Raw genomic sequence first — 23,440 nt, 5'->3', positions numbered from 1 at the left:
AATCATTCAATTTAACAAACTTCGTTCGTTTGAAAGATTTAATCTTTTTAAAACTTATATCTAAATTCACACTCAGAATAAATCTCGCAATTCTTATATTTAAGTGGGTTGGATACTTTTAAATTGACGATATGTCGCTTCAAAACACTTGAATTGACTCTGTTAACATGTTATGCAATGAAATGAGTGCGTATGTGCGCGTGGAAAAAAATATCAGCAGAAGCTTACGAACATATAAGCAGCAGTAGCTAAAAAATGCAAATTAGGAATTGTGCGAGGGATTGCAAGAGAAGTAAAGAAAAAGTACACCACATGGTCGGAGATTGACGTGTTAAATGAAACAAGAAGAACGGATGTGGGCGGAAAAGATGAACATACGAGAAATCGACGTCTACGATTGGCGTGTAGTGGAGAAGACTCGACAAACCTTTAAGTTGGTGTCGGGCTCGGTTTAACAAAAACGGGAATACACTACTCGTGTTAAAAAAGAAATAAATAATCGGATTTATTTTTTTTGTTGTTTGTTCTTTTTCGACGATGTCGAAGGAGTAGGGTTCCGAGAGAGGTTTGACCTGGAACAAACACAGCTGGATAGTAACGATCACGCTACAGTTCTTGTCAGGTCATGACAATGAGTAAAGTTCCATATAATGTGACTATATTGTCATTTTAATATAAACCATCATTTCTTCTCATTTTCTCTCCTTTGTTTAAGATGGCCAGTTAGTGGTACAATACATTTATCATATGAACATATATACACCTTTGTTGTACTTACGAAACACGGAAGCAAAATTTGTCCTCTTCTTATATTCTCTATACACATTTATTGATATGCAGTCTCGTCATCATTACGTTTGTTCTGTTTAAGTAACCATTTAATAGAACACAACGAGTCATTCGCTACATTAATTATTTTTTCTTTCTTTTTCATTTGTTTTGTTTATTTCGTAGACAGCAACTAATTACACTCGCTAAACTTATTATTTTAACTTTCCTTAGACACATTGTCTAGCGTGGGTGTCCGTATTTATATTCGATATAAAGCTCTTACATATGTAAAATATTTTGTATATAATATTATATTTATATATTTTGTATATAATTTATATTTATTATTACAATGATATGTTCATAATTATTGTTTTGACCTTCTTATTAATTCTTTTTGATTATGTTTGGATTATATGGCTACATTGAAATTAAGAGTTCGCATAAATAAAACGAAATTCCCTTAAATGTATTTAACTTAGTATGTTTTAGATTACCTGGCTTAATGTGTAGATCAACAGAAATATGGTATAAAATACTTTTGAAATGTTTAAAGTAAAACTATAGTAATGTAACTATTTTATATCTATAAGTCACCAGTGCACATTTGCAAGGTATTGAATTAAAGTTTTGGGCCTGAAAAATCATAGATTCTGATAAAATACGTGCACCTTGACGTATTTAAGACATTATGAGTTAGAGATTTACTTCTAGAATAATTGCAATAAATCCACAGGATTAAAGTAAGTAAATAATACACAATAAAATAGAAGTGTGGTTTAAGATTCTGCAGTTATTATCTATATATTTATAAAAGTGAGTATGTGGGTGTGAGACAATTGTCAACCTAAATACTGGATAAATCTTTGATCTTCAGACTAGAAATTTTGTATATAGCCTAGTTGGAAAGTTTTTAATCGGTTTTCATCCGGAGACATTTGCTGCTAAAGGGTAAAAATTGTAAAATTGTACTTGGGCATTATCTGCTTTTTATGTATTTTTCAACTCTTTTACGAATTCGCATGCGCATTCGTGAAACATGACACCTTTGTTATATAAAAATAAGTAGGTTTGAAAACACTTTGTAAATACTGTGTCAAGCTGGTCTTATAGTAATCGCGCTTGACTCATTCTCTTTAGGTTTTGGTTAAGTGCTCAGCTCGAGTATTTTATTTTACTAACAAGAAGTTAATTGTTTAGAAAAAACACATAATACTCGCATGCACCTGTCTCAGTTTCTGTATGAATTAAAATATAATGCTTATGCGAATTTTACGACTTGGCATCGTCTGCCGGCCTACTAGTTTTAGAATAAAGTTATCCAGGCTTACACAATTTTATACGCTATCCACTATATCTGGAAAAAAAACATGTCATTAGTTGCACGCTAACATTGCAAGATTTTGTAATCAAACAATGGGCTTAATTTAATACTCTCTTCTAAATAAGTTTCGAAATTTTCCAATCAGGATTTTTTTTTCTAAAAATTTGCTGTCAAATAAAAGAAGCATGTATTGAAATGTTATATCAAATATCTTATAACTTTACAAATCATACTGTTTTCACACCTGCACTGGTACATTTACCACTAGTTCCCACTGTTAGACAACGTCAAAAAAGATTCTCAAATGGAATAGTTTCACACTAATAGAAAAGTTCGAAGCTCTGTCTTATCACTTTAATGTTGTATCCCAGATCTTGTTTTGCAATTACTTTAATTGAATGTGCTCTGATGAAACTACAGCACTCCTGCCTCCCGATTAACCCGATAAATAGCAAGATACCATCCCCTTACTGTTAAGATCTCAGCAATCATGTAGATGCCCTACTGCTTTTAGCATCATCGGTGACCACGGCTCTTCAAATTATAGAGCCATGGTTATCTCGGGAAACTTCTACCCAATCGTGTCTAGCGAAATGAAAATGCGCTACTGTCGTTAATAATTATTTTATTAACGACAGTAGCGCATTTTCATGTCGAAATTCCGTGCAGATTCTAAAGATTGATGGAAAGATTTCCGAGTACAACACATTACACCTATAAAAATACAGAGATTACGTCGACCGAAACTTTATAAAAAAAACACCCAAGTTTAGAACATTAGTTCAAATAATGACTCCCCAAATAGGAATAATAAATGTAAATTATCCGGAAATTTAATAGGTTTTATTATCATCATCATCAACATCATCATCATCATCATCATCATCATCATCATTAAAGCTTATATTTATGGTCGATAAGGAATACATCATTTTGTAATATTTTGTGTAGATAAGGAATATATTATTTTCTAATATATATTTTTCCTACGTGTCTTTAAAATTAGTAAAACAAAATAACCTAAAAATGTGTTTTCTCTTACACGTTCCATAATACTTCGTGTATTTGTCATTCTACTCGATCAATATTTCTCGTCAAATAAAACCAATATTTCATTTAAATGTGTGTTTTGCATATTTCCTGAACAACATTTACTTAATTGGTCTAAGAAATAAGATCTGAGGGAAAACATGGTCATTAATATCTCGTTAGCGTCGCTTTTGAATGACGAACAAAAAGTAACAGTTGAATAAAGAATTACTTGACACAACAGGTTAATGAACTACGATAACATGTTTTGCTTTATTTTGTTTGTTGAAGAATAACGTTTAAACAAACCACATAATTATTAAGGTTGTGTTTGCGATATCTAGATCGTCAATTCAATGTAGGTTAAGTATCGTAGTAGAAAACAATGCATAGAATAAAATGAAGACAAATAATAGTAAAACGGTGTTAAAATAGAATACCGAGCAGTAATATAGAATTTGTTTTAGTTTTCTCACAACTGCAGCCTGCATGTGTAACGCATTGCCACTGGATTTCTTCTCCGATAACTATACCATGAGTATTTTCATATCTAACGCCGATAAATACTTGTTTAAAGAAAGCAAAAAAAATGTTCCAATTTTATTCGTTCTTTTCGGTACATCCAGTTTTATTCAATTATTAACTACACTTATATTTATTCTATTAGCTTCTAGTATTCATATGTGTTGAATGTTTAGTTAACAAAAACAAACAAACAAAAGCACGACAATCGCAAATTAACTGATCGTGGTTTTGTAATTGCTAGAGTCACTCTACACGATTTTGATGAAGTAAACCAGAGAATACAACAGTGGCACGGAGATATTACTAAGAAAAATTATTAATTTGTAACGATTATTTATCGTTGGTTATTTGGCATATTCTCAAACAAATCAAAACGCTGATTAGTACTTTTATTGCACTTGATTTATCGACCTCTTTATTCATGCGTTGTGTGTCGTGCTTATTGCATTTCTTAATAAACTGTAATCTCTCCCCCCCTCTCTCTCTCTATATATATATATATATTTATGTATATATATATATATATATATATATAAAAGCGAAAATGTGTGTATGTATGTATGTGTGTTCGCTTTTTGTGTATGTCTACAAAAGGCTTTTATCGCCGTGATTATCGGTTGGCTCGCTCCTTCTTAAAACTGTTTATATGCTGTCTAATTAATATCTACGACTAAGGAACTCTGGTTGACGCTATCTTTAATTTACCCGACTTTTACAAGCTATTTTCGAGATATTTTTTGATCGCCGCATAGCGGGGAAAACAGAAACTGGCTTCCAGCGCAAAACTATGTAAAACATCAGACGACTTAACGTTCTCGCAACTGTTAATTTCATTTTATAAACGTCAACTTAACACACTTATCAATTCATCTATTCCGGTAGTCGAGATGGTTAGGTCGCAGGTTTTTTTTTTCGAAATCCTTTCCACCTCCACGTCAAAGGTTCGGGGTTCAAGCCTACCTTTCTACTAAAATTTTTTTTTTCTTTTACACCTCCAAACACCCGGCCAACGTTTATTTTTTAAACAAGGTTGTTTTGATCTACCCTCCCCCCCAACATACACACAACTCTAAATACCAGGGTCACGCCGGGTATCCCCCGCTATGTTTTATAAATCTACGGCAGCCAAATTTATATGTAAACGATTGTTATAATGCAGTATTCAAAACTATTATGGTAGAATATGCTAAATAATCTGTCATGCTTATTTAAACATCGTTGGTCTGTCATACTTCATCTTGTACATACTTTCTTATCGGTACAATCAACCTAACCCAGTTAGATCAAAGGCAAAAAAGCTGTTTGAAATTTCACAACACTTGCATCACTATAGAATAACCTCGAAGCAACTTTTACAAGTTGTATTTATTGTCATACGACAAGGACTGAGATGTCATTGAAGTAGCATGTGATTAGAAGTGAGGAGTTGATGTTTAAGGTTGTGGCTAATGAAGTGGAGATATGTGAGATCAAGGCTGATTATGTGAAACGTATGAATAGAGAAAGAGCAAAGAAACTGGCTAGGAAGGAAATGCACAGAAAGCTTCTCCAGGATATAGCAGAAGTGGCTAATGAAACACCATGACAATGGCTTAGAGCTGGGTATCTGGCTAAGAGTACTGAAGCTTTTGTTTGTGCAACACAATAGCAGGTACGATTGTTAAAAAAGTGGTTCTAGGAGAGGAAGTTGCTGCAGAATACCGGATTTGTGGTAAGACCTCAGAGTCAATTACGCACCTTTCAGCAGGGTCTAGTGGACTGGCCCAGAGAGAGAGAGAGAGAGAGAGAGAGAGAGAGAGAGAGAGAGAGAGAGAGAGAGTACCGCAAAAAACAGGATCGCATGGGACTCCGGATATATTGGGAGCTGTGTAAGAGGGTGAAGTGTGCTGGAAAATGGTGTGAGGAGGTGCCTGATGAAGTGAGAACATGTAAGGATGGTAAAGTAGAGGTATAGTGGGACAAAAGTGTCATAACGGCCAAGCAATTGGAGCATAATCGTCCGGAGTTTGTCGTCATTGACAAAGTCTCAAAAAACTGGCAGATTGTAGATTTTCAGTACCCTGGGGCAGGAATATGAGAGAGAAGGAGAATGACAAGTGGAGCAGTTATGCTACAGTGGCATTGGAGATAAGGCGTATACAGGAGGTTAAAACACAAATAATACCGGTCGAAGTTGGTACACTAGGAGTAGTATCAATTGTCTGGAATGCCAATTGAAAAAAAAAACTACAAATTCCCGATGTTTTAAGCGGCCTTCTGAACTCTGCAATTATAGGTACCCCAACATCCTTAGGAAAACCCTTGATCTTTGAAGCTCCTGGTTTTAAGCCGGGATTAAGGGAAATCCTCTGGAAATGAATCCTATCCCTTTCAAGAAAGACGTTGATAAACGAAATCAGAATTATTATTATTATTATTATTATTATTATTATTATGGTTATTATTATCTATATATTACTACGATAGCGTGTGGATTCTTTTTTGTGTCACGCTTACATCCGGGTGGCTTAATTGTTATGAAATTCGATTTGTTATCTTTATATGAATATCGTAATTCGCTTCTGTCGTTATTATGCTTTGCATACCTAGCAAACGAAAGTGGAATATTCCAAATAAGCCTTGTCACCCCTTAAAAAGGAAAGTGGAATTATTCCAATAAAAATAAAACTGTTGTCGCTGTTGTAGGCAAAGCTAATAAAAATGATTTGTTCTTGTTGGCCTTTAGGCCAAAATCAAAGTGTAGTATTTGTTCTTTATATGCTACATTTCAATTTCTTCTTCTCTCGCAGTGGAGGAGAACTCCTTTACGACTAAGACAATTTTTGTTCCTTTTCTCCACGTTAAAAAACGACCCTGTGTCTAAATCTGTCCCGTTGGGAGGTATTGTAAATAGATACTATATTTAATATAACAAATTTATAATATTCCAAAAGTACCTGGGAAAAGTAATTTTGACTTTAATTACAAAATTCCCTGGAAATGTCCAATCTGATTAAATATAAAATCCACTAGAAATATATCTCCTCATTTGTTATAAGATGCACTGGAATATTTCTTTTCTGCCTATATTTTTTTTGTTTATTTGCTTCTCCACAAGGGCAGAGTTGGACATGAGGTCCGTTAAAAATTGGACGAAACTGGCTCCCATAAAAGGTGCACTCTGGTCAGTAAGAAAAAATAAAAATTGTATCAGCAATAAACAATTTCTCCTCCATTTCACAAGACCTAAAAAAGGCGGGGTTAAGTCACTGGAATGCTGAGACTGATACTACACTCAGAAATACATGTTGGAGCACTGGTTGTCTAATCGCTAACTGTGTTAATGTTTTTATGTATTAATTTCGAAAAGCTGCTAAAATAGTTTACGATTTAAACAGTACATTTTTTCAAGTATATTTAAACAGTGGGTTGGGGGATATGAAGTCAGTCCCGGAAATGACTTAAACTATTTTAAATTTAAACATTACTTTATTTCATGTATATTTTTACAGTGGGGTGGGGAATATAAAATCAGTCCCGTAAATGGCTGAAACCGTTTACGCATTAAATATTACTTTACTTCATGTATATTTTTAACAATGGGTGGGGAATAGGAAGTTGTTCTTGTAAATGGCTGCAACCATTTACGTTTTAGACATTATTTAATGTATATTTTAAACACCAGGAGATAAGAAGTCAGTCCTGGAAATGGCTGAAAAGTTTACGATTTAAGCATTACTTTATTTCATATATATTTTCATAGTGTGGTGGGCGATATAAAGTCAGTTCCGGAAATAGCTGAAGCAGTGTACCATTTAGCCATTACATTATTTCATGTATATTTTTAGCAGTGGGTTCGGGATATAAAGTCAGTCTCGGAAATGGTTGAACCAGTTTACGATTTGAACATTACTTTATTTCATGCATATTTTAATAGTGGGGTGGCGGACATGAAATCAGTCCCGGGATTGAATGAGATAAGTGCAAATCTATACTAGCAGTAAGCACAATTATTGAAAGCATATCTTATAATAGTAATTTTTCACAGTGAAATAAATTTTTTACGAATTGCCTGTATAACAAAAATAACGTCCAATATATAAATATTTTATGCATGCAAGCATGTAATATCGTGTTAAAAAATCTGAAAATAACAACAACAAACAAATACATTTAAATATTTAAAGTTAATATTGCTACTTATAATTAAAGCACATTTTATTTGAGACACATATTTGCTTGTTTCCAATATAATGGGCAAAACTTCTTGTAGCTTCCATTTTTCTTGACGAAATTAAAATAAAACCTCAATTTTTATTTAAAACATTTTTAAACAGCAAATGAGCTATGAATTCATTTTCTTGAAGAAAATTCAAAAGGAAAATATTACAAACAGAACACATAGATTTCAACTTTATAACACAAATTATGAACATAAACAACATTTTTTAAAGTATATTACAATATTCATTACTAAAAATAATTTTAATTCAATTACTTCGTTTTATCATGGATAAAAATGTGCACTATTCGGTTTACTGTATTTTCTGGAGCGAATTAATTCTCTTAATTATAACAGTTTTATAATAAAATACACGCAAAGATTTTATTTAAACAATATTTTCTCTCACATTCATGGTTTTTGAAAACATTAGCAATCATTTAAAGTGTAGAGTTACGTAGACAAATTAGGCTTTTGGTTAATCTTCCTAAAAATGTCGTATTGTGTATTTAGATTTGATTTATATACGTACAGAGAGAAATTTTTGAAATTTAAAACTTTCATATTTTCGCTTTTATTAAAGATGCTTATTATATTAGTTTATTAGATTTTATTTAATAAGGTAATAAAGATTAATATTATAACATTAAAAAGAAGAATGTGATTTCTGATGCCATTAATGTGTAAGCAAGTATGAATTTGCCAATTTTTACGCTTGTATTAAGTTTATATATATATATATATATATATATATATATATATATATATATATATATATATATTACTTAGAAAGACTATTTCTTGCACCGTCGCTGATGATTATTAAAAACAGAAAAATAGCAATGCCGACTTAATATGTTATCGATATATCTGATTAGAAATATTTTGTTAAGGACATTATCTGATATTCACTATAAACAACTAGTCAAACTAAACTGAATATTGATCTTGTATAAATACGTAACGTTTACTAGGAATCGTTGGTGTATACTTTAAAATCTTTATAAAAATCCGATGCTGAAATGTTAATAGATCGTAGTCTTCATATTAATACGCATTTTCTTTGTCCTTAATTATTGTAACACTGTTTTGTTTGTAACATCTCAGTTAAGGTAATGTAAAACTACACACAAATCAAAGAGGTTCTCAGACCAAGCGGAGTTAGAGATCACAAATTACCTGTTTTTACATAGATCTTCAGATCAATAATAACTAATTTGCATTAATTCTATTTAGAGAAAAAAAACAAGTCATTTCTAATGTATTCAGATATAAACAGTACAATCAGGAGAAAACTTGGATGTACATCGTTTTACGTTCGACACCCAACGAACGTTCTAATAGAATGTGACTAGTTTGCTGAATAATTTGACGAATATTTTGATCCGGTCGGCAATTGGACCGAAGTTTTATGTAAGGGATATATAGCTAAATGTTACAATATGTAAAAAAGATTTCCTCTCTCTCAGACAGATTTAGGTTTGTTTTTCTTTTTACTCCAGTTGCATTGGAGATATCAGAAGTTGTTGGATCTCATTAATTTTTGCACCGTAAATATTTAGATGGATTGCATCTCTGATAATGATGAGAACCTCAAAACGTGGCGTATCTTCAAAACGTATCATATTGGCGGGGATACGTCGTTTGATTTACGAGTGGAGGAGTGTGGGTTTACAAAAATACTTTGTTAGTATGGATATCAATTAGTATTTTAAAATGAATAAATTTCACCAATCCTTCAAGAGTAACGTTTGCATTATATTGTCATTTAAACAATAGCTGATGAAATTTTAAAAATAAAACTATCATCCATTCTTTTAATTTTCTTTTTGCTGTAAGCGTAGATGTGAACAATAACAGCAATATCAGCAAAAATTCGTTTATGAAATAGTTTTTGCAAAATATAATGTATAAGTGTACAATTAATGTTTCCTTGCCATCAATCTATATTTAATAACTTCTCATTTTGCGTAATTGAATTATCGGTAAAGAAAAGATAATTTAACGTTGCTTTCATATTAGTGGCATAAAATTGTCAAACTGTTACGAAAATAAATAAAATACAAAGAACAGTGTTACGATAACTAAGCGTTGTATTTCTATCATTTCCTGAGAGGATTTTATATTCAGAAAAAGAACAGCGTTTTTAGTCGCATTCGTATTAATATAAAATAACTTTAAAACGAATTAATATTATTATACATATTCTTAGACAAAACATTCTTTTCGATTATGATTGGAATACGTGAGATTATTATCACTTTATTCCAAACTTTGGAATTGTTTTATAGAACCGGAAGTTGAAACTAAAATATATAACTGAACCATTTAATTCACGTGACTAAATTTATCTCACACTGTCTTAGTAAATGTTACTTCGTGTTCTCTTCGTAAATTGCCTTGAAATATTTCTGGTATATTTAATGCAAATCCATCTTTTGTACATTAGGTAAAACCAAAACATAAATAAACTTTATTCAGCCATTAAGGGGAAGATCAAGTTCGTTTATTTACTAGTGCATTATGTTAAAAATGAGATGCGAATTCCTGAAAGCGATATAAATGTTTCAATCTTCAATAAGAAGATCCCCAATCCGAAACTCTTGACGAAAAATGATCGAGACTTTATCGATCAGGACATTCTGGATAGAACACCCAAGATAAGAAAAGCGGTCCGTATTGTCCAAAACATATGTTGTTTCTTTATTCGGATTCAACTTAATCAGCTTTGTCGATTGAGCAAATGAGGACCCTAAATCGTTCACTGTTCAGCGCTGAATAATTACAAACAATTCTGAGAGTAACGAGTTATCGATTAATTGATTCACTTATCCATGTGTATTTTGTGATTCAATAATGTTCAGTCGTTTATATTTTTTGTTTTTAATTATTTTGGTAAGATTAATTATAATTTACCAATAATGACTATAAGATGTTTATTTGTTGTCTTCGTTAACACCAATCAGAGAAATAGTCAAAATAAAATTTAATTGAGTTTGACTGAAATATATTCAATGTAAAATCATTGTTATCGACGATATCATCTTCACGGACGACACCATCTGATTTTCTATTAAAAATCGTGGTTCAATAGTGATGAATCGGTCGCTGGTAATAATGGTGTTTGTCCAAGGCCAACAAGTAAAGAGAGATGCCGTTTAAAAGGATACGATTCATAATTAAAACTGAAAGGTGGTAAGAGAATGAGGGAAACACTAAAAGTGCTTTAAGATAAAAATAAAACTGTGCAAGCAAAAAAAAAAAAAAAAAAAGGACGGAGAGAAGTTGTAATTGCAGTAATAGCAGGATGAGAAGAATTAAACGAGGAAAAAGAAAAGGCGAAAAAAGAAGAAAGAGAAAAAATTAAGGAAAGCGAAGAATAAGAATAATAAGAAAGAGAAGAGAAACGAATAATAGGAACTGATAACAGTAATAGATAAGTACACATAACGTACAAGAAAGAGTTAAAAAGAAACGGGAGGGTAAGAATAAGAGGCGGTTCATTCTTCATAGACGCCAAAGACGCCATAGACGAGCCAGTAGATGATGCAGAACAAGGAGAAAGCGACCGGGAAGAGTATTCTTGCCACGAAATCGATATAAGCCGCTTTTTGTTGACCACGTGGATCACGAATCCATTTGAAGCGTCTCGGTTTTTCTTGGGAATTTACCTGTTTAGAAAAAAAAAACGAAAAATAAAACCGATAATTAAACAATCAAGACAATTATAACAAGCACTCAAATAGCAAATACATAGAAAAAATAATATAAAATGAAGACCCTGATTACGTCACAAGAAACTTAATATTAGAAAAAAAATGATCTTACACCCAAATCACTAAATATACAAACCAAACAGAAAATATATTTGATCTCAAGTAATGAATCTATTCATGAAAGAAATGCACATTCAGTTATGCTTACGCATCTGCAGAAATGCCAACTTTAAAATATACTTGTTCATAGAAAGATCATCTTAGCATTTATTAGAAAACGATATATGGGCGTACGTAAAAAATGATATATTAACAAAACTCGTCATTAAAATTCATTTAATATGAATTTATAAATAATACATTTTTGACCGAGGGACAGAATTTTCTATTAATGTATACAATTAATAAACACTTAAATACATCATCTTTTCGTGGGGATCATCAGTGAATTCTCTCACGATTAACGCTGGTCAAACACGGCAACAAAGCCATCTAGGACTCCATTAGCACAGACCAAATTCATTCGACGACCGTCAATCGCGAGAAATGCCGTTGAAATATAAACATTTTTAAAAAAAGTTGTTAACGTCTGTTGGAGTGATCTAATTATTTATTTCAACACTAAAGTGCTTAAGGATGAGTTTCTTAAAGAGGCTGATATAATTACTTACTATAACAATTATAAAATATCTACAGACGCTAGTGTTTCATCCTTTCGGGAATCATCAGTGCAGGGTGTCACGATTAACGCCGGTCGATAGATTCAACCCGACATATATATATATATATATATATATATATATATATATATATATATATATATATATATATATATATATATATATATATAGGTTTCATTTTATATTAATGTATCTTTCTGTTAAGTTACGGTATTGTTTCGGCTACACGGCCGTTTTCTTTGGCCGTCTGTAGCGTCCTCAGACTTTTACTGAAATGTTCGCTATTTTGGGATGAAAGAGTGGAAGAGTGAATGAGGTCAGGGGGGTCCTAGGAGGGCGGAAGAGGAAGAGAGGAAGTGAACAAGGAGGAAACGTGGGGGCTTTTGGTATGTCGATAATTTTTTAGTTTTGGGTTTTAAGGAACTTGTGGGGGAGGGTCTGAGAAGTTCATTTCTGGTGTGGCTGAGGTCATAGGGATACATGAGGGGAAGGGGAATATGTGAGGTGGCAGGAGGAGGGTTACTTTAAAATTCGAGTCTTAATGTAAAAGTTTTTAGCGTCTCGTTGGTGAGGTGATTTCTTAGTAAGTATATCTTGAGCTGTTGGGTGTTCGCTTATGTTTGGAGGCGTGGGGGGCTATGATTCGGTTTATTTATTTTTAGTTTTTATTTTGTTGTTAATTGTTTGGAGAGGGTCAGCTAGCGGTCGCAGCCACGGGTAGACACATGCGCACGTGCACACATATATACTTAAAACAAACGATCACGGGTACACATACATACCCGCCCTGGCGTGCAAATATATGTGCGCCTGCATGCATTGACACCTGCGTTGTTTTCGCTTCTTAAAGGTGCTAAGATTGGGTGCGCGTGCGTAGGCATGGATGCTCACATACACAGATACATACATACATACATACATCGACTCCCCTACCCCCAAGGAGGCGGTTATACGGGCTCATATGCGCATATTTATTCAGTCATACTAGCACCCCACGCATACGTTCAGGCGCGTACGCGCATGCAGATACCAATACTTGTGAGCACAAAGATCTACATATATACACAGCTGCACGCTCTCCCACACCATGTCGACAGCAGGAAGCGGGCATCTATACTCTCACATCCACACACGCATACACAAGCACGTGCACACACTCACTAGACCCCGTGTACACACGGACACCCAATTGGATGTACACGCGCGTGAATACACACACATACACACCCAGTTATACAGACAGTTATTGGTATAGAAATATTCGTCTGGATAGATTTACATCTAAGTTCATTTGTGGGTACATATGCGCAATACTTTCGTTCGATGTAGATCTTGTTATACATAGATATGAGCATAAGCTCATTGCCAGGGTTCTGTACATAATGTTTTCATTTTCATTAGTGGTATTTTTTTGGGGGGGGGATAGATGTGGGTGCACACGGGCGCGCCGGCGTACTCCTCCGCATACAAATATAACCCACAGGTGCACGCTCCCACAGGCATACATATACACAGATAAGCATGCATACGCGCATACACATACACCTCTGCAGAGATACGGACCCACACTCCCTCAAGCACAGATATGTGCGCACGCATATACATACGGGTATATAGCGTGTCATGCCGTAAATATGGGCACGGGTGTCATCCACATATACTTAACATACGCATTAATAAGTTCCCACGTACCCGGGATAGTGGTTCTAGGTAGCCATGTTTATAGATTTTTAGGAGGAGTTTGGGGTGGTTTATATGGCGATTGAGTGCTGTAGTTATTGTTCTGAGTTGGGGTATTTTTCATATGGTATTATCGATCAGTTTTGGCTTAAGGCTATATTGGGGTATCATACTCTAAGGTGTGCGTCTATGCACATGAGGCATCGGTTGGTTGTACATTTCCATGTGCACTTACCTGCGCAGGTGTAAATCCACATAGTCATATGTAAACAATTTCCGCGTTAAGTCGTGGAGGTCGCATGTAGGGTGTGTTAGGGTTGGACGGGGGTGGTGGCTGGGGAGGGGAATTGATTCCGATTATTGGCGTCGATGTATGTATGTATCTGCGTATGTGCGCATCCATGCCTACGCACGCGCACCCAATCTTAGCACCTTAAAGAAAATTTGACGCAAGCGAGAACAACGCAGGTGTCAATGCATGCAGGCGCACATATGCACATATATTTGCACGCCAGGGCGAGCATGTATGTGTATCCGTGACCGTTTCTTTTAAGTATATATGTGTGCACGTGCGCATGTGTGTACCGGTGCCTGCGACCGCTAGCTGACCCTCTCCAAACAATTAACAACAAAATAAAAACTAAAAATAAATAAACCGAATCATAGCCCCCCGCCTCCAAACATAAGCGAACACCCAACAGCTCAAGATATACTTACCAAGAAATCACCTCACCAAAGAGACGCTAAAAACTTTAACACTAAGACTCGAATTTTAAAGTAACCCTCCTCCTCCCACTCCCACATATTTCCCCTTCCCCTCATGTATCCCTATGCCCTCAGCCACACCAGAAATGAATTTCCCAGACCCTCCTCCACAATTTCTTAAACCCCTAAACTAAAATATTATCGATATACCAAACGCCCCCACCTTCCCTCCTTGTTCCCTTCCTCTCTTCCTCTTCCGCCCTCCTCGCACCCGATCTCATTCACTATTCCACTCTTTCATCCCAAAATAGCGAACATTTCTGTAAAAGTCTGAAGACGCTACAGACGGCCCAAAAGAAAAACGTCTGTGTAGCCGAAACAATAATGTAACTTAACAGAAAGATACGGTAATAAAAAATAAAACGCATATTTGATCTACAACAGTATTGACCACTTTCATCAGTTTTTATTAATTACCATCACCAGTATATATATATATATATATATATATATATATATATATATATATATATATATATATAACTACTTCATTTACTCACATAAATTTAATATACGAAATATTACGTAGGCATGACTTCCTTAGATTTTAAAACCCGATACTATGACCACAAAAGTATAAAAAAAACACCGTATAAAAACAACACTAGCAAATAAATACTGGGAACTCAAAGAAAGCGGACATTCGCCGGTAGTCGAATGGGAAATAATAAGACAAGCTACCACGTGCAGCAATTAAGACGACCAATGTAAATTATGCTTCCATGAAAAATTTGCTATCCTGTACTTTAAAGAACCCTAAAATCTATTAAACTGTAGACGAGAAATAGCAAACAACTCTGTTCACAAAATAAAACTTACTCTAGGATAGCGATACAAAATAGCTTTAAAACTAACAATAACAAGAGAAAACAAACAAATAAATAAATTAAATAAACATAAATATACATAAACGATCACACTTATATGTATATATATATATGCATATATATGTGCATGTATGTGTGTACACATAGGTATATTTATATATATATATATATATATATATATATATATATATAAAAGGAAAACGTCTACCTTAAACCACTAACCTAGTTCTAAAACAGATCTTTTGTTCGATAAAATGCATGCCCATTGGCTGATAGGAAGGGGCGCGGTGGATACTAGAAAGCTGATTGGCTAACTAAAAATCCTCAACATATATAAAAACAAGAAACAACCACAAAATTCGCGCATAAGCCTGACGAATCCTATAGTGGATGAAACGCAGAATATTCAGTGTAGCTTAATCGCCATATATATTTTATAAATTACTATATATATATATATATATATATATATATATATATATATATATATATATATATAAATCATACAACGGTTAAGGATTCACGGCGCAATCAATTTACTTAACTTACTAATTGATGTATCATCTTTATTGAATAAAACCAATAAATCTATACACTTACAGAATCGATCTAATTCTTTTAATCCCCTTATATATATATATATTAATATATATATATATATATATATATATATATATATATATATATATATATATATATATATATATAGGCAGTGTAAGTGGTCTCAGGTTCGATGTTTTATTTTAATTAAAATTTACCTAACCAATTGGATTAATGATTATAATAAAATTAATGTAGGTGAAATTATTGCGTATATATTCAAGGGTATTTAATCTTACTCAATACAAATGGTTAATACATATTTTGAATTTATGAGAAGCTGTTTAAAAGTACATACGCAAATGGAATAATACAGTCTTTTTTAAGAGAGCATCAACATGGTTATATTACAATGTATTTCAATCATAAAAACGAAAAAAACAATACATATTCACATACAAACATAAAAAAATACATGCACACTTATACGAGAAATATATAACAAATATTTTAGAATAGTGACTAATATCAGAAGTAATTATACAACATATAGAATTTAATATTATAATGAATTTCAACAGCTTATACAGAATATCTTAAATATTAAATCCTCCCGTTTTAGATTTAGTATTCAGTGAATTGATCTATGGGCAGCTTAATTTTGGCGTGAGATAAACGTGTTTTCTAATTGTTGATATACTCCGATTGATTAAACTCTCTCTTTTGTCTAAACTACATAGTGAACTCTGGAGATTTATATATGATTATTATCAGCAAGCTTTCAAAAAGATGGTTAATTGATGTCTATTCCAACATAAGGTCAAGCTCTTTTCGTACTGATTGCGCTGTGAATCCTTAAGCGTTATATCATTAATAACATATGAAGTCGTTAGAATTCTCTCGATAGAAAAACACTGTATAGTTCTTATATTTGTAGAAATCAATATGACATTTGTTTGTTTATTACTGTATATTTTATCTATTTATACGAACAGAATAATAAGCAATACGTCAACGCAAGTGCAGTGAATGGACTCAAGTTTCTATTTCCATATATAACAGTCGTAATTCTAAACGTCGACGATAATGTGTTAGTTCACTGGAAAGTTTTCGCCAGGTGCATAAATAAATCACATTGGACAATTTTGCATTCTTATGTCATCATAGAAGGTCGGCGAATACACGGTTAAGAATAAGAACGCATCTTACATTTTACTTGAAAATTAGTATTGGAAACCTTGTTATTCTTATTGAATTTAACGCCTGTGTTAGAAAAACCGGATTTGGTTTGGAAATCCGATAGAGATAAAACCTGACACCAACTGAAATTATTTCTTGTTCACGTGATAGCTAAGCGAATTTCAACCACATCGTGTAAAGATTCTGGTGGTTTTAGCAAATGCAATTTCAAACTAACTTCGCTTATTTTATTCTCTCACCTGCCGAATGATGAAGATTTTCACTTTCACTAATGCAGTTTTCCCTGTCAGTTTTGATTAGACTTCGTTCATACCGTATTGAACCGCATCTTTAATGGATACTCTTTTTATTTCCATAACTGAAATTTAATTTTACCGTGCCCTGCTGAAGAACTGGGGAGTATTAATGTATCTTTAAACCGTTTCGTTGTTCTAAGATTCCTTGCTTTGCGTCACTTAACCAAATTGCAATTGACTAGAATTTCTCTGAATGTGCTAACCATAATCATCTTAATTGGTTTGCAGTATCGCCATCTTTTATTTCGTCTTCATCATATGAATCAGTCATTACAAGCTACATCGAACATGTAGAATATTAATTCTTAAAACGTATTCACATAATACTCACGTGTTACTTAGTAAATTATATCATACGAGATCCCTTCATTAAGTTTCCAGGATTTTTTTGTACAGGCATACAAAATTATCATAAACCTTTGAAAAATCAGTTTGTTATTGCTCTAAATCTTATCAAATGGTTGACTAATTTTTATGTTACAGCAGAAATTGGAATACACCGTACTAAAGCCTGATTATCACAGCTGATGAATTTCAGAAATGCAGTCTGGACGTGATGACTCTTTAAAAGAAGGATATGCAATTAAATTATGCTTTAAGCTTAGGGAAATGATACATAGCCATATGGACTGCTTCAGATTTCTATTTAACCATGTGGCATGAATCGAGCATCAGTTTTCTAGTTGAATAAGAGATTCAAAAGAAAAGAGAGACGATGAAAAGTGTGGGAGGAGTAAGTCGATTGACCATATACATATAATAAAGATAAGGACCACCGTTTGTCTATAAAAGAAAATACTTGAACAGTTTTATGTCAGTGTGAGAACTGTTCAGACAATTATTCACGCTGGAGATGTGGAAGATTTGAGCAAAGTTTGTCCTAAGGGTGCTCAAAGGAGATCCGACTATTTTAACAAGATGCCCACCCTCCCTATAGTCCAGGCCTTTTTCCCTGTGACTTTTGGTTATTGCCTAAACTAAAGAAAAACCTATGAGGCTGTCATTATTAGATTATTAAAGAGATGAATAAGGCTGTTATGAAGTTCATGGACACGTTTACACAAAAGGACTTCTATTGAGGCCTTCCAGAAGATATTGGAACGGTACAGCAAGTGCATTGCATCCTGAGTAGATTTCTCCGAATTGTTGCTAGAGTTTCATGTCTACACTATCAATAGAAGTGCCTATACGAAAAAATGCCGAAAAACTTGTTTAAGTAACTTTCATATAACCTCAATCTAATAAACCCACACTATTGATCAAGCTCAAACCTCTGTCGCATCGCTTAAATGTTGCAACCCTGTGGTGGCTATACAAGTACATATTACCAACTAACGAGAAAACGGTAGCGGTCCCTAGGTACAGGGACAACTTTAGTTTTAATAGTTTCATCTCTCAAACTGGCAGAATGTGAGATCTCCCACCTATTTCCTGTTTTAGTGACTGTACTGGCATGCACAGAGTGGGCGACCAATCGATTGTATTGAAAAATGTGCGAGTTCTCAGATTCTGTGTATAATAAAATATTGGAGTGTGGAACATTAGTGGATCACCATTCACTGTTGAACAACGTCAGGTCTCTCTGCAAGTAACTATATACAGCTAAAGCCGAAAATATTGGCACGCTTTCAATTTTTACGTTTTTCGGAGAAAAAACATTTTTTCACAAATTTTTATTAAAATACTGATGAAAATTTGTTTCGCGCTTCTGCCTTAATGAGTTCGATCAATTAAACATTTTGGGGATTTTTCAAACACCTGGGCACGGCTGGACCGTTCATTTTTTAAATTATTTTTTGTCACGATTTTTTCTTGATATTTTTACATTGTTTGTTTTCATAATATTTAAACAGAGTTATTACTTCGCTTTGTTTTAATTTTACCCCATCCCTTCCCAACCACACACGCATCTAGAAACTCGGGCAACGCTGGATACCAACCGCTAGTCATTAATAATATTTATTTTGAATATTTTATAATAAACTAAAAGTGGTTCAGGAGGTATGTATATGGACACTTTAATAAAAATAATTATTGAAAAAATGTTATTATATATATATATATATATATATATATATATATATATATATATATATATATATATCCAAACATGAGCAAAGCTTCTTTCTTAGAACTGCACGCCTGTGGAACTCTGTTCCGTCTGCCTGCTTCCCTCCGGACTACAACTTGGATGTCTTCAAGTCTAATGTTAACAAATTCCTAATGAACCGCCCCCCTAATTAAACACTTCATAAAATCTCCTCACTAACGTGATGTACTTACAATAACCCTTATCCCTGAGTGGCTTCCGGGCCTTGATAAGTGGTGATCACTGTGTAAAAAAAAAAAAAAAAAAAAAAAAACATGAACATATTCAATTCTCTCACTCAAAAGATTTAGTTCATGAGATACTGACCGAATATAGAATTTAGAATGTATTAACCTGAAAAATCAAAAACAAATCTGTTCGTCCATCGTTTTTTATGAAGAACACGAACATCACTAATAATGCAGCAACTTGTCCGTGAATTTGTTATGGAAAGAGTTGCATAATTTCCAAGAAGAATTCTCGTTAGTATCTTGTATTAACATATTACTAGTGGTACGTGCGGAAATTCCACAGAGGACGCTTTCCAATGTATTATATTTATGTAGATATTCTGTGGATGTTCATCGTAAATGGAGACGTCCTGATATAATTGTAGCTCTTTTGTTCAAACGAAAAAAAGTATTTGTCTTAGCTAGTATAGACGCCCGGCCTATTCCGGTCGTAATTGATTCGTAATTGAAACCAAAACTCATGATAAATTTCGGTATTTTTTTTTATTACAAGAAAAGGATGGGCATAGCAATTTAAAGATAGTTAGCCGAAAGAAAAAATATGTAAGCATGGCACATACAATGAAACCCACGCTATCGTATTAATATATACATTTAATAGAAATATGTATTTGTATGTATGCTTGTGTAACGAAGTAAAACAAACCAACCACACATTTAAGATTCTGTATAACAACAAACTGATTACGCTGATATAAAATAAGATGTTCGATTATAACTAGAGATAAAATCACTTTATCTGGTAAAAGAATACTCCATGCCATTCTTATTTGTAAATATTCGAAAACTGCAACTTAACGAGGAAACAAACATATTATTAAGCGTCATATTCTCGAAAAAAGTTGGAATTTCATTTTCATTTTTAATAGCATCTGATTCAGATAAGTCACTTACATCTGATTGTATTATGTCTCGTCTCTGCTAATAAGAACGTCTAATTTCTTTTTTCATGTCCTTTATGCCAACGCCGTCATTATATGAGCTGTATTCGTAACTTTCTGCCATCGGAAATTATAATTTACACAATTATTATTCAATTATTTTATAACATAGTAAGCTGATAATAATAATCTAAAGTTACGAAAGCAACACGATATTTAAATGGGATAATTATGCCACGTTTAAAACAATTGGTTACAAATTCCACACTGAGTTATCATAATGTTATCTGAAATATGATGGATAGTTACACTTTTTTTGCATTTTATGCTCTGACCACTATAAAATGCATGTTTTCCTTAACAGCGTATGGCAAAAATGTTTAATAAAAACAATTCCCGCTATAAAAATGAAACTTGTCACGATAGCCAATATTATAAGCACAGAGGATCTCAAAACATGTAGAAAGAGAATTATGTAAAATTCCATTGTTATTTCCTTCTAATTTTACAGTCAACACACTCAAATAGCTCTTCCTACTTTGCAATTAGAAAAAAAAATTAGCAAAACTAGATAGCATTACAGTACACGTTAGTGTTACATCTGATTAATTGGTTATGTTTAAAATATGCCGGATTTTGAAAAAGATATCTAACGTTTACGTATAATATCTAAAAGTAGCAGAAATCGTTGAAATCCCGGAGTAACTTAAACTTTTTGAAAACACAAACATACAATGATAACATAATAAAATAAAACAAATTGAAAACATTTTTTATAGTAAATAAATTTGGAACATTTTAAAGCTTAAAATAATTAATTAAAAACTACAATTTTCTTCAATGTAAAGTCAACAAACAACCCATTGCTTTGACTTTTCTTCTGGATAATTTTGATATAAATTATAACGGAACAGATGTAAATAAACTTGCACATTTTCTTAATTTTATAAAAAAATCAATAATAAAAAACTTACAGTCTCCTTTCAACATGACTTTTTAAAAAACTTATTAAATAAAATAAAAAAAACTTATTAAATAAAATTAAAAAAAAACTTATTAAATAAAATAAAAAAACATTAAATAAAATAAAAAAAACATATTAAATAGAATAAAATAAACTCATTAAATAAAATAAAAAACTTATTAAATAAAATAAAAAAACTCATTAAATAAAATTAAAAAAAACTTATTAAATAAAATAAAAAATGTATTAAATAAAATTAAAAAAAACTTACTAAATAAAATAAAAAAAAACTTATTAAATAAAATAAAAAAAACTTATTAAATAAAATAAAAAACACTTATTAAATAAAATAGCTGATTGGAAATCACCAACAGACAACCTTTTGGTTTGAAAAACTTTGGAGAAGAAATGGTTTTAATTATTTTTGACTGATAAAGAGTGGCTATAAAGGGAGGTAATTCGTTTCTCATCAATAGTGTTTGCGATGATGTTATTTTGTGACAACATACACCAGACAAGTAAATTATTATTAGATCGTGCAGATTAATTAATTGAGGTTGCGGGGGAAATGGTTAGTATATTAGCGTTTAAAAGTTTAGTCTTTCAATATACCGTTGGGGGGTAAAAAATGTTCTACTGAAATGGAATATGACGGTTTTATTGCCAATTCGGGCTTGGTATATCTGTGTAAAATTGGAATCACTTCAAGAAAAAAGAAAAAAGATAAATACATATGTTATCATTCTGCCTAAAGGCAAACATTCTTTGGCTATTGATCTGCTGCATTCCTATTACACGGTGTCAACAGAGTATGGAGGTTACATTTGTTTTTTCGCGAATGACAACTAATGATGCAATGACCCTAACACTTTGGTGAAGCCGTCCATAACTGCTTGCATATTTTGCCTGAGGCATTATTTCTCTTCTTCGGGTTATATTGTACATATTTATCCATATTAAGTGAGCTTCGTGTCTATGTTAAACTATTTGGAATTAAAAGCTTTACTTATATACTATTAGACTGGTCATAAAGAATCTGTTAGACGCAAGAATGAGCAATCTGGGTATTTTTTGTTTAATTTAGTTTTAGGCACAGTGAACATAAAGTGACATATAGAGCGAGTACAGAACAACCCCATTAAAATGTATAAAGCCCCGATTTTTGTATGTCTTAACTATGAATGCTAAAAATATATGAAAAAATATGCTCACAATCCAGGTGTCTTTTTGGTAATTAAATAGGTTTTAGAAATTATAATAAAGATACCTTCTTTTATTTGCATGTCAAAATAGTTTCAATTTATGTTAAGGTTGATCCATTGTTATCAGCAATTTTTCCAAATCCTCTGATTTTAATTTTTCTACTAAAAATTCGTACGCTTGGAATTCTAAATATTTTCTAGAATTTAGATAATGCAAGTTTATTACACTTGGAGTAAGGATGTTACTCATATAAATAAGCTACATAATATGTATATATAATTTGTAATTTGATAAGTTTTTAATTTATCAGAATCGGACATGAATGTAGTGAACACCTTCTCTATTAGATAAGTTAACCTTATTTATTCTAGTATGTTATCTACATATATTCTTTTCTAGTATATTGTCTACAGATTTCTAAAACACAAACATAATTTAAAATTACCAAGTTTAATTTAAAAGTTATTATGATATTAAATTATTCTGATGCAAACTTGG

At 32.5% G+C, this 23,440-nt stretch overlaps 1 protein-coding gene across 1 annotated transcript in view; it reads right to left on the bottom strand.

Moving 5' to 3' along the window:
* Positions 1-7,796: 7,796 nt before the first annotated feature.
* LOC145252983 (glycine receptor subunit alpha-2-like) overlaps positions 7,797-23,440 on the bottom strand; it is a 528,147-nt gene continuing 512,503 nt past the window's right edge. Inside the window, exon 8 of the mRNA XM_080112897.1 lies at positions 7,797-11,521. Coding sequence (XP_079969023.1) covers positions 11,351-11,521 — 171 coding nt within the window. The 3' untranslated portion in view covers positions 7,797-11,350. The remainder of the gene's footprint in view (positions 11,522-23,440) is intronic.

Source organism: Euprymna scolopes, chromosome 3, assembly GCF_053919585.1.
Source record: "Euprymna scolopes isolate OS-2025 chromosome 3, ASM5391958v1, whole genome shotgun sequence".
Lineage (NCBI taxonomy): Eukaryota > Metazoa > Mollusca > Cephalopoda > Sepiida > Sepiolidae > Euprymna > Euprymna scolopes.
This window is presented reverse-complemented; position numbering and strand designations above follow the sequence as displayed.